This window comes from Callionymus lyra, chromosome 7 (assembly GCF_982586985.1).
Source record: "Callionymus lyra chromosome 7, fCalLyr1.hap1.1, whole genome shotgun sequence".
In the NCBI taxonomy this organism is placed as follows: Eukaryota; Metazoa; Chordata; class Actinopteri; order Syngnathiformes; family Callionymidae; genus Callionymus; species Callionymus lyra.
The window spans coordinates 12103413-12115972 of NC_141824.1; the positions used below are offsets into that span (position 1 = coordinate 12103413).

Consider the following 12560-nt stretch of genomic DNA (forward strand, 5'->3'; position numbering starts at 1 on the left):
CGTCCAGTTCCGGTGCGGCAGTTCTGTCATGTGACTCTAGTGGTCCTTTTCCAAGTATTTTATTATAGGATCTTCCCTGGACCACCCCTTCCCCAACCTCAAATGAGTCCTTAAAAAGCTAGTTTCTTAACACCCCCCCCCCCCCCCCCTCTCGAGCGCAGATTCATTCACTTGGTCTTGGGCACCACAAGTATCTCGTCACCGTCTTGGATGGTGTACGAGTGCAAAGCTCTGGTGTTGTACTTCATCTCCTCGGGACCGAAGGCGCTGCCCTTGTCGATGTAGTACAGCCGCATGCTGTTGCTGGACAGCTGGACCACGGTGGTCAGCTGCTTCTTCAGCTCGGCCACGGTCTGGTCCAGACGGATGCTGAGCTGGAGACGAGAGACGCGAGACGAGATTAATGAGGATCTGCTGGAGGTGTTGAACCAGTGCAGCTGCTGCATTCATCACTGCTTCTCCTGCAGAGACATGCTGTCATCGTTCCATAAACACGGTTCCAGAGGAAACAAAGTTGGTGTCAGAAGCCAAACAAACACTTAAAGTTATCCACAGTGACCGAAAATTCTTATTTCACTCATAATTTTCTACTCAAAGAGTTAGTGCTCAATTATTTTCAACCAAAAAGACACTTAAAAACATCCAAATACCTACATACTGCTCATCTGTAACATCCATTTTTTAGCTTGTTTTCAGCGAACAGTGCTAGTCCAGCTTCGTCTTCCTCTTCGTCCAAAAAGACATACTTAAAAACATCCAAATACCTCCATACTGCTCGTCTGTAACGACCATCTTGTATTGAGGCCTCAGCATTTGGAATTATTCCGGAAAAAACAAAACAAGTCAGTATATTTTTAACTTGTTTTTAGCGGACGCTGCTAGCCTAAATCTTGCACAATGACACATTTGTTTAAATAAAGCAAGACATCAAGCAGGAGCTGAGAGACTGATGACTTCTACTACAAACAAGCTTTAAATATATAGACTTCTTTTTTTTGTTTTCTATATATAGAGGCTTTTATACAAGAGGGACGTTACAGATGGAGGTATTTGGATGTTTTTAAGTGTCTTTTTGGACAAAGATGAAGATGAAGACAACTGAGCTACAGTCACAAAAATAAAATGGACAAACATTTTGTCTATAACTCTAAAAGGGAACAGATTATTCTGAAAATAAGCAGAAAGTTGGCAGTAGAAACAATAAGAGAAAACGGTTTAGCGTAGATAAATATTAGATTAAACATATAGTGTAAATAAATAACAAGAAAAAAACATTGTATGGTGGGTTAAAAAAAAGTCTGAAGTTGTTAAGTTTTCACGCGGTGTTCCACAAGGCTCTGTGTTAGACCCTCCTTCAAAAGTCTCAGACTCCTTTTTTATACCTGAAGCTAAACTTTACAGTCGAGCAATATGGAGGTTTTGGGATGTTTTTAAGTGTCTTTTTTGGACGAAGATGAAGACGAAGACAACTGAACTCCAGTCGCTACATTAAAATGAACAAACATTATTGCCTATAACTCTAAAAAGAAAACATCACTCTGAAAATACTTCACTGATTATTCGTTCTTGCACCTTTTTTTTTTTTTTTTAATTTAAGAGGAATTATAACTGTGCTTACACTTGACCTCAGTCACCAATCGTAACACAACAATAATTCCACAAACGACCAATGTTAGTCATAAAGTAAAATATAATTTTTAACAGAACAGCATTACGTTTGGTGCTGGTCAACTTTCTATCTGATGTTAGCGTTGCTAAGAATAGTTATCTACGATATGAATTTAAGAACTTTGGCTCAGAGAACTATCCTAACATTGACATTCATTTATACAAGAGTATTATCACAAAAACCAACAACAGTGTTCCAGGATTGAAGCAGATAAAATATAGAGAATGTATTCTTTTTTTTTAGAATAAGATCTCCAAGCTATTTACAATAAGTTTAAACGTGACTCGATTATTTGTGATATACTGGGAGCGGTCAAAAAGAACCAGGGACAAAACCTTTTATTAGATTATTGAAAAAAACTGCGGAGCTCACCGCATTTCATTTAACTAAACTGAGATGCTGGCCAACAAAAACCTTTCCCTGGAACTTCTTATCGGTTATCTTGATTTTAAACACAAGATGGTTTTAACTTGATTATTAATTTCCATCTCCGTGTCTAAAAATATCATGATTTGAGTCTTATAAAGACATTACCTTGACGGTTATACTGTATAAATAAAGTTTTGTTTTTTGAATGCAAAGCAGATTTTTAAATGGATCCCAGAATTGTTTAGATATGATCTGATTTTTGTGTTGCCATACGACGAATGGATTGAAAAATCTCCACAAAAAGCAAATGCCTGAGACGTTCTCATGTGACTCCTCTGTCAGGACAGAGGAGTATAAAGGGAGGAGACACTTAGCCGTTGCTATTTTAATACACAAGTGTTAAATTATTCAAAACTTTGTGTCTATTTTAAATGCGTTTAAAGGGGATAGTAGTGAAAAGGCTGAGCGGCCCACAGGCCGGACGTCTCTTACTGGAGCTCAGGGAATTTCAGTTGAATATTCCTGGACTAGGACCCCAAACCACCATCACACTTTGGTGGGTCAAATGATTCATTTTTTTAAACTTGAAACTTTGGTTAAAAGCCAAAAATGAGTCCAAATATCAGCTTTAAAAGCTGCTAGAGCCTCATGCGTGTCCTTTTCTTTCTCACTCAATGCTGCCATTTCGCTGGTTTTGTGGTTACTTTGGCACAGAGGAAATGATGTGAATGTTGCCAACTAGTGGCTGGAGGTTTCAATTGCACCACACAAATGAATAAAAGCTTTGAATATTTGAGTGTTAATTCGTCAATAAAACATTGAATGATTGACTTTTATACACACACTATTGAAATATAAACCATAAAATAACTTTGAATTAAAATAAAAAATGTTAAAAAATGTATATACTGTATTCACCGCACTATTATACACACCGGATTATAAGGCGCACCTTCAATGAATGGCCTATTTAAGAACTGTTTTCATAAATAGGGCACACCTGATTATAATGCGCATAGAATAAAAGAACGTGTATGCCTGGTTGAGCAAGCAGCAGAGTGATCTTGAGTGTACAACAACCAAGACACACTCGCTCAAACCGGTGGAAGTAATATCACTCCATAGACGTCCGCCATGATGTGACGTGGGTCGTAAATCCCACCCCGTGATGACGCAATGAAGTAATCCCGCCCATGGCGTGTCGGCTCAGTCGGCGCAGAGTCATGAAAGTGTTTGTAAACAAGTCACCATGTAATACCATATATATATATATATATATATATATATACCATATATATGGCGCTCCGGATTATAAGGCGCACTGTCGTTTTTTGAGAAAATTAAAGGTTTTAAGTGTGCCTTAAATGCGTAAAATACGGTATATCATTATATCAATATTTTCTTAAACACCTAGTGGCTACTGACCAAAATAATTTACCACTTACCTCCTCTACTTTCCCCTCACAGTGGACCTCCACCTGGGCACGACAGCGAGGACGAAGGTCGATCTCGGCCAGAGGCTCCAGCTTGCCGTACTTCTTCACCAGGCAGTGGTACCTGAAGCACGGATCAACACAAGTGTTTAGAAGATCGACAGATGCAACCGTCCTTCATCAGATTATTCTCCATTCCTCGACAACATTTCACGCGTCGACATCATTTACCTGCGAGGTACAGCCTCCTCAGGTGAGTCCACGTAATAGCGAATGAAGAATCTCTCCGCGTCTTCTCGCTCACTGTCGGTGACTACGCTGCCGTTCAACAGTGATATCGAGGGAAGCCTGTGGAGGGAAAACGTGACTTTTTTTTTTCTTCGGCACGTTTCTATCGAACTTGTTTTTCGGACGCTCACTGTGCGATCAGGAGGCTGCGTCGTTCCGCGTTCGTGTACGGCTGCAGCAACGGAATTCCCTGCAGGCGAACTTCCTCCAGCTTCGGGAAGAAGTTCAGCTTCTCGATGTCTTCCCATTTACTGAGACCTGAAGCGTGAGATAAACAAAATGTGTTTTAATTTGATGATGTATGAGAGCCACAACTTGATGTCGTGATTTTAAATTATTGAAAAAGGTTTTTCCATTGTCTCACAGTAAGGTTGTTTTTTTTTTACCCCTGTGTCATCTCAGGGTCAAGGCGACCCAAACTCACTGACTTCCATAACTACATATGCAGTGACAACACAAGGGATACCTCAAACACATTTGTTTTCAGGCTTTTGGGTCCTCTTGACCCAGAGACAACACAAGGGATACCACAAACACATTTGTTTTCAGGCCTTTGGGTCACCTTGACCCAGAGACAACACAAGGGATACCACAAACACATTTGTTTTTGGTTCTTCAGCTCACCTTGACCAAGAGACAACACAAAGGACACGAGAATCACATTTGTTTTCAGGCCTTTGGGTTCCCTTGACCCAGAGACAACTAAAGGGATACCACAAACATATTTGTTTTTGGTTCTTCGGCTCACCTTGACTCTCAGAGAACACAAGGGTTGAGCATTTATTTTTTTAATTTAGCGATTCACATAGTAGTTTAAAGTTTTAAATACTATATATTGTCTAAGCCAGATTGCGTACTTTTGTGTCACACATGCATTTAAATGTGTATTTCCAACACAAACAAAATCAAATTCAATGAAATTCAAAAAATGAATCTGTAAGTCACAACTGGGATTCAAACCTACTCAAAAGAGACTGTGACCCTAATTGTGACGAGCACAAAACAAGCTTCCTTAAAGGTCCTCAACCTTTTTCTGCACCATGGACTGGGCTTGTCAAGAGTATCATAGTATTGATAGCACCATCACATCATTTCTACAAAGCTTTTTTTTATCTACATTTTTCTATTCGTTTTTTCTGTTAATTGTCACATGTTCCAACAATTTTTCTATTTTTCATGTTAATAAAAATATTTCTATTCAATTTTTCTTTCTTTTTTCTTAATCCATCGAAAATGCGACCAAGTCTCAAATATTTTCCTGATTATCTGTATGAAGTTGAACATTTTGGTATTTTGGTATAAGGACCTTCAGATAAAAACATTTAAAAAAAATTCAGAGTAAACTTGACTAAAACAAGGGTCTTGACGTGTCAGGACTAATGTCAATCACAGACTAATGTTACTTACATCACAAGAGAAGAACCGAAATGTTTATTTTTAAATTTCTGAAACATTTTTTCAGTTTATATTTCCTCTAATACAAATATGAAAATAGATCCTCCAGTGATTCTCCTCGATATAGAAATGACTCATGAAATATAATCTCATCATAATCATTTTTGGCAAAAACAAACTCACAAGTAACTTTGTGAGACTTTCTGACTATTCAAAATAAGTCACAGCAACAACTGATACCATTTTATATTTGCCCAGTATGTGCATATATTATTGATTGTTTTTGATTCATTGATATTCCTTTATTTGTCCCACATTGGACACATTTTAGTGGTTTCAGCAGGACAAACAATAGACACATTCAAAACAGCAATGAATAAAGATAATAATAAAAATGTAAAACTATGATGAAACTAAAAAGTTAAACCCAAATAATACAACAAAAATAATGAAAAACAATAATAAATAAAACATTTATTATTTTGGGGCATACACTACAGACAGAAAACTATATTTTTTGTTGTATTATATTTATTTTACAATAGAAACATCTTAAGACATTTCTATTTGTTCAGGCTTTTCCTTGAATTTCTCGAACTCCTGTGTTGTTCTCAGTATTATCTTGATCTTTAAAGTATATACTTTTTTGAGTATTGTTTTGATTGTTTAAGCGCTTTGTGACCCTGGTCTCGAAAAGCGCTATATAAATAAATATTACTTACTTACTTACTTACTTACTTGCATTTTTAAAATCATTATGAGTTTATGTCAATATGTATGTGATGGATATATCCATCTATATCTGTAACGTATTGATGTCGGTGTTTAGATATAACGTATTTATATAGATTAAGAAATATATATTTTGCCACAAACAAACATTTTGAAGGGAAATTAAATAGCCTTTAACTTTTTTCTACTCCTTTGTGCAGTATTACACTTTTACATGATATACAGTACATATCATTTGTATCCATGTTCAAATGTATTTCTTCATATTGAGTCATTCATTATTAAGATGTATTATCTTCTTATATGACAATAGTGTAAAAGTGTGTTTAAAAGTTAGAAACGCAGGCTTGGACCTCTTTAAAAAACAACAATTTTAAAATATTTATTTCATCTTACTAGGTACAGAAAATACTTCTTATGGCACTGGAAACTACATGAGTCCCAACTAATCTTTTCCTTCCACTCTTTCTCACCCTCTTCCCTCTGTTTTTCTCTTCTCTTTAAAAAAAAGATTTAAACTGTCAAGTGTCTTCCACTAACTCCGAGATGAATTTACGCTTCAAACAAAATTGATTTGAATTATTAATGCGATACCGTATTACCGATACTCCTTTGAGTTTGCAGGAATTCCACGGCCTTTTTTCCCGAAAACCTCCAGGGTCTGTCGGAAAATAACCGGATCTCACTGACCTGAGTTGTGGAGATTGATGCTCCGCAAGTTGGGAAAGAGTCGCTGCAGAATATCTTTGCTGTCCTGGATGGAGGCCAGGTTGTTGTTCGCCATCACCAGGGTGTCCAGACCCGGGAACATGGCGGCAAACTTCCGGACCTCCTCCCACTCATGAAGGCCGTTGTCGTTGATGTGAAGCAGGCGGAGGTTTGGACAGGCAACGCTGGGGGCGCTCACGCTGCTGTACTCGTTCAGGCACAAGAAAAGCTCCTCCAACCTGTGAGAAGATCAGATGCTTCAGAAAGTTCTGCAGTCTTTGAACCCTAACATTCACTTTCATACTCCGGTATTTCACGGGTCAGCAGCAGAACGGTGTCCCAGGACACTTGGGTGTTGTTCAGGACCAGCCGTCTGACCTTGGAGAAGGTCGCGGCACACCTTCGCTCCAGGGGGATTCCAGCCAGGGGGTTGGAGCTCAGGTTGAGGAAGTCCAGGTTGGGGATGTTGGAGATGATTTTACTGATCTGAAAAAAAACAACAACAATCCGTTCGACGTTAACTTCTGCACCAGAAGGTCAACGTTGTCAACATGCACATGCGTCAGCGTTGGTGGACCAACAAACCCAGAGTCAGCACCTCATGCCAGTCCTTCAGCTGGTTGTGGGACAAGTCCAGCTCCATCACGTGGGAACAAAAAGCCGCAATTTCGCTCTGATCGCCGGCCCTGCTGATCCCACAGCTGTTCAGCACCAGCACGCTCGGCATGTTGAGGCGGTCTGTGGTCGGGGGGAGGCTCAGGTGAGAGGAGCACAGGTGCAGATCCAGGAAACACATCAGAGTATCTCTATATCCTGGTTCTTCATCTGCAGCTTCAATGACTTACTTTTTGCACAGAGTACTGCATGTTAAAATATATTCATGAAGCTGCAGTCAAGAACATCAAAGCTTGTATTTGTTGCACTTACTCATGGTGCCAAGAAAACAGTGAAACTCCCATGATGCCTTTCAACACTGCTCTATTTCGTGACGGCTGATTGGTCGCTTCAATGCTGTATTTAAAGTCTACATCTATGTTGCTATGTCGAAAATGATCTTCAACTATGATTGGTTGGCTGGGCGGCAAAGCATTATGGGAGCTGTTACGGTCACACTCGCTGAGAGGGTTGTTGTATGCTATGTTGAGTTTGCAAGTTTTAATAAGTGTTTGTTCATCTTTCTGTCTTAAATTATTCCTAATTGTACGTTATTAAAAAAGATGTAGGTTTTTGAGAGCGTATGCAGGGTTATCGGAACATAACCCCCCGCAATAAAAGAGGGACAACCGTAGATATCCATTGAAAGCAAAACAAGTTCTAAACAAATACAGAGAAATATTTTTAAAACAAGATTCAATCCAACAAGCTGCTCATTTCCACCCATGTTTTTTTTCACCCAATATCATCTTCTCAACCTTCAGTTATTTTAGTTTTAAATCTTTTTAAAATAGAGTTGATTTTAATTAAGCATCTAAGATAAATGGCAGTAGTAAAATAAAGTATCTCTCTATTTACAAAACCTGACAAATCCTTCCCAAATCCGAGAACTCTGCGGCGAGAATTCCGACTCGCTCTAGTAGAAGAACTCACATTTATCCGATCCTTAAAACTCTTCACTGGCTGCCAGTTTCTTTAAGGATGAACCTTTAAAATTATGGTTCTTACTTTCAGATCTATTCGTGGTCAGACCTTACATCAGTGATCTGATCCAGCCTTACACCCCAGCTCGGGCTCTGAGGTCTGGGGATCAGAATCTACTGATGGTTCCTGAACACGCTTCAGGACCAGAGGAGAGAAATCCTTCCAGGCTGTTGCTCCTAAGCTTTTTAAGCATATATTTTATTGGGTATTGTTTCGATTTTTTAAGCGCTTTGTGACCCTGGTCTAGAAAAGCGCTGTACAAATATTACTTACTTAATTACCTAAAAGAGCAAAAGCAAAAATAAATAATCTGTTCCTCGTCAACATTCCCTTAAAAGTTATTTTGTCACATTTCAATCAATAAATGAGTTAATCAAAGATAAAAAGTTACTGTTTTCCAACCTCACCATTGATTTGGTTTTACAGTTATCACATGGGCTTCGTGGAAAAAGAACCTTAATCTTGGGAAGGAAATCTGATCTTCTAAAGCACTTTGGAAGTTGGAGAAGGAGACATTTTGACCCCGTTCACAAAATGACTAATGGACAATCTTCTTCATAAGTAAAGGTGATTGTACTGGACGGAGGGAGTGAGTGGCAAGGACAGAAAAGAAAGCATTATTAAATACAAAAGCACTCTCGGATCTGGTGAAACGACTTCATTCTTCCTACTTTTCCAAAACAAAAAGTGACTTTAACAGCCACTAACATCGTGACACCACATGCTAACAGAGCCTGTATTGAAATCAAAGCTTGTTCAGATAAAGAAAGTGACAAGTAACACAAGAGGATGTTAGTTTTGGAAATATAATAGGTAATAATAAAAAAAAAAAACGTTATTAGTAAAAGATGGATCGAGTGAAGATTTGGTCGACAAAACTCATTAAAAGAATTGTTTAAAAATTGGTGAAAAAGCTCTTTACTATTAAACTACGTATTAGTGAGTGACTGATAATATCCATAAACTGTAAAAAAAAAAATAAGAAAGAAAGTGCTTAGTGGTATATAATTACCCATGAGATATACAGGAATAATTTAGATTACGGATTTTTAATCAACTGATTAACAAAAGAATCTGTAAAATTGTAAAATTAAGCTCAAAAAAGTTTTGAATAAATATATTTAATGATCCACTCGTGTGGAGATGGTATGTTGCTTTCAGTGGAATATCCTAAAAAACAACACATTTTCATGTCAGTTTTTTATTGTATATTATTTTATTAAATTATAATTACGGTCATTTTTATTTATTTTTAAGTTATTTTAATGTGTTGTTTTGATTTGTTTTTGCAAATTTCCTAGGCTAACACAAACCACTGAAAATACAGCCTGTGAAATATTACAATGTTCTATCTTTAGAAATACAGGCACAAAACAAGAATAATTTTAATGTCAGATTCGTACTGAATACGTCGATCTCAACTATAGCTCAAGATTGTTTAGAATAAATATAGTTTATCGAATATACTCAACTAATCTACTTCATGTCCTGTATCCCGATATCAAAATTAACATTTTGAAGTTGCTTTTTTTGCTATTAATTTGTCTTTTAACCGTTATTTTCATGTGTTGTTTCTAGTCACGACACGACTCCCTGTATCCACAACCTGCAAAATCCTGTAATACTTCCCATCACCTCGACTTTTCAAAGTACTTCGCCGTCTCACCCTTCATCGGGGATCCTTGTGGACTCGCAGTAGGAACCACCACCAAGCCCATTCCCGGCCCTCGGCGGTACGGAAAGTTCTCCGGGCTGTACTTCTCACTGATCACCTGTACGAAGGTGCGACCCTCACTTTCCACTGGTGGTTCCATGGCTCAACAGCCTGGGCTGGAGCACAAAAAAAAACATGAGTATTTATCCATCAGTCTATCATCGATGCTCACAAACCTTCACAAATAACCTTTGTGTTGACTATGGAAAATAGAAAAAAGGAAGTTCTTACCTGCAGAGACTCAGACTTGACAACCGTCTTCTGCCTCTATGTCTTCCTCTCTGGCTGTCTGAAATTGGGAGAAGCCTTTTGAATTATGAACCAGAGACACTTTTAATTTATTTATCCAGTTCTTCCGTGTCCTAGAAAGGCTGCTCTTTCTCTGGTCAGCTGTCAGGATTTACACCGAGTCGGCAGTAAGAACAGTGGAGCATGTGACACAGGAGCATTGACAAGGTCAAAGTTCACCTTCTCTTTTCATGCCTGGTTTTATGAGATCAATACAGTATATTTAACGTGTAGAGACATGAGGACAGGGTAGTCTAGAGGACCATCATATGGGTTTATTCATTAGTAGGTAAGTAAGTAAAGGTTATTTGTAAAGATCTTTCTAGACCAGGGTAACAAATAGATTTAACAATCAAAAACAATACACAGTTAAAATATATACTTTAAAAGATCAAGACACATAAGACAAACACAGGAGTCTCAGAAAATCAGGGAAAAGCACAAATAAAAAGGTCTTAAGATGTTTCTTGAAGGAGTCAGTAGATCATCAAACACAGAGATCTTTCCAAATATTAGGAGCAACAGTCTGGAAGGATTTCTGTTCTCTGGTCCTGAACCGTGTTCAGGAACCATCAGTAGATTCTGATCCACAGACCTCAGAGCCCGAGCTGGGGTGTAAGTCCGGATCAGATCACTGATGTAAGGAGGAGCCTGACCATGAATAGATCTGAAAGTAATAACCAGAATTTTAAAGTTGATCCTGAAAGAAACTGGCAGCCAGTGAAGAGTTTTAAGGATCGGGGGAAATGTGAGTTCTTCTACTATAGCGGGTCAGAATTCTCGCTGCAAAGTTTTGTATTATATGCAGGCGAGACAGATCCTTCTTGACACCAAAATAGTCACAATTGAGATTTCTCTCAGTTAAAGAAAACAGTTTCTTGTCAGTGTTCTGCACTAGAGACATGTCTTTGTCAAATATAAGTCTGAATAACCCATTAAAATCTTAAGAAGCTTTCATCACGTAATGAAAACCCTGCATGGATTAAAAAATAAGAAATAAAAAGATGACAAAATAACTTAAAATAAAATAAGAGACATTGCCATAACATAGCATATAAATAATAATAAAAAATGAAGGAAAATGTAATTAAATAATATGCATGATCCGGAGAGGAGACATGTAGAAAGAGTTCTTGAACCATGATGTCCTAAACATAACATTTTCTTTTCTTTTTTAGAGATAAAATATATATATTTTTTAAACCCACAACTAAACTTTTGCTTTAAGAAAGATGAATAAAAAAAAAAGAAAAGAAAAAAAACAACAAGTCCTAAACCAATAATATTGAAACATGAAAGTCCTTAAAACGACGACACCAAATTACCTTTAGAAAACGACACAATTTAAGCATTTTTAATTTAAAAATGAATACTATCGTAGATATTGGTGACATCATTGATGGTGATCGATTTGATCTGGTGATATCTTAACATCGGCTAAGAGTTCTCTATCATTTAAACAGTAAAAAAATGATGAATAGTAATTTTTTGAAATCAGATCTGGAGCTAAAGGACGCGGACAAGCTACTGGTCCGTCAGAAACAATGGCGACAACGTCAAGCTAGACTCGAACAAATGGGGAAAATATACACAAGATAAATATATGACATCTATTAAATTGACGCCGATAGAAGGAATATGTCGCAGCGGATTTTCCAAAAATAGCTGCCAAACGTCAAATCTCGACACAAAAGTCAATGGAATGTAAAGATGATCATAATATAACCAAAGAGGTTTGAATGTTGTTGACAAGAAAAAGGACTCGAGCAGACATGAAACCAAAGATGATTCATATCAAATTTCCACCTGAGATAAGAATCGATCTCTTACATACCTTCGGATATTTACTTTGGATTTTCTGTTGATAAAAACAAACCAGCTGTCATTGCTCTTGCCCAGCATCACGGATGTGACGTCACGCGAGCAGAAGCTTAAAAATGTGTCTTTCGAATAATTTTCTCAAGGATGTTTATAAATTGTTTTTTTAGCGACGATTTATTGTATATGCTTTTATTTTTTGTTGATTAAAATGAGGTCTTTGATTGGATTCCAAAAATAGGGAACGCTGGCGAAAACTCCTTTGATGTAGTATTGGGTTCAAATCCTTTAAATAGAAAAACATGTACTTTTGTTTCTAAGAATCTTTGAATGATCATTTTAAACGTATTAAACCTTTGAAAACACTAAATGTCATTTGTCAGTCCTGAATATTTCCACGGGAGGGCAGTGTTGTCTGACATTTCAATTAAATCAGATTATTATTATTATTATTTTTTAATTTATATTTGTCAATATAAACCTTTCCCAGTCAGCATTATACGTCGAA

The 12560-nt window shown here is 37.4% G+C and overlaps 1 protein-coding gene across 1 annotated transcript; it reads right to left on the reverse strand.

The window, feature by feature from the left end:
• Nucleotides 1-166: 166 nt before the first annotated feature.
• On the reverse strand, nt 167-12156 carry tbcela (tubulin folding cofactor E-like a). The gene is made up of 10 exons (XM_087795445.1): nt 12069-12156; nt 10178-10235; nt 9899-10062; nt 7193-7332; nt 6899-7080; nt 6577-6833; nt 3891-4017; nt 3703-3819; nt 3484-3595; nt 167-374 (listed from the first exon to the last, which is right to left on the reverse strand). The coding sequence occupies exons 3-10, from the start codon at nt 10044-10046 to the stop codon at nt 168-170; spliced, it is 1290 nt and encodes a 429-aa protein (XP_087651571.1). The 5' UTR covers nt 10047-10062; nt 10178-10235; nt 12069-12156; the 3' UTR covers nt 167.
• Between the last annotated feature and the right edge of the window lie 404 nt (nt 12157-12560).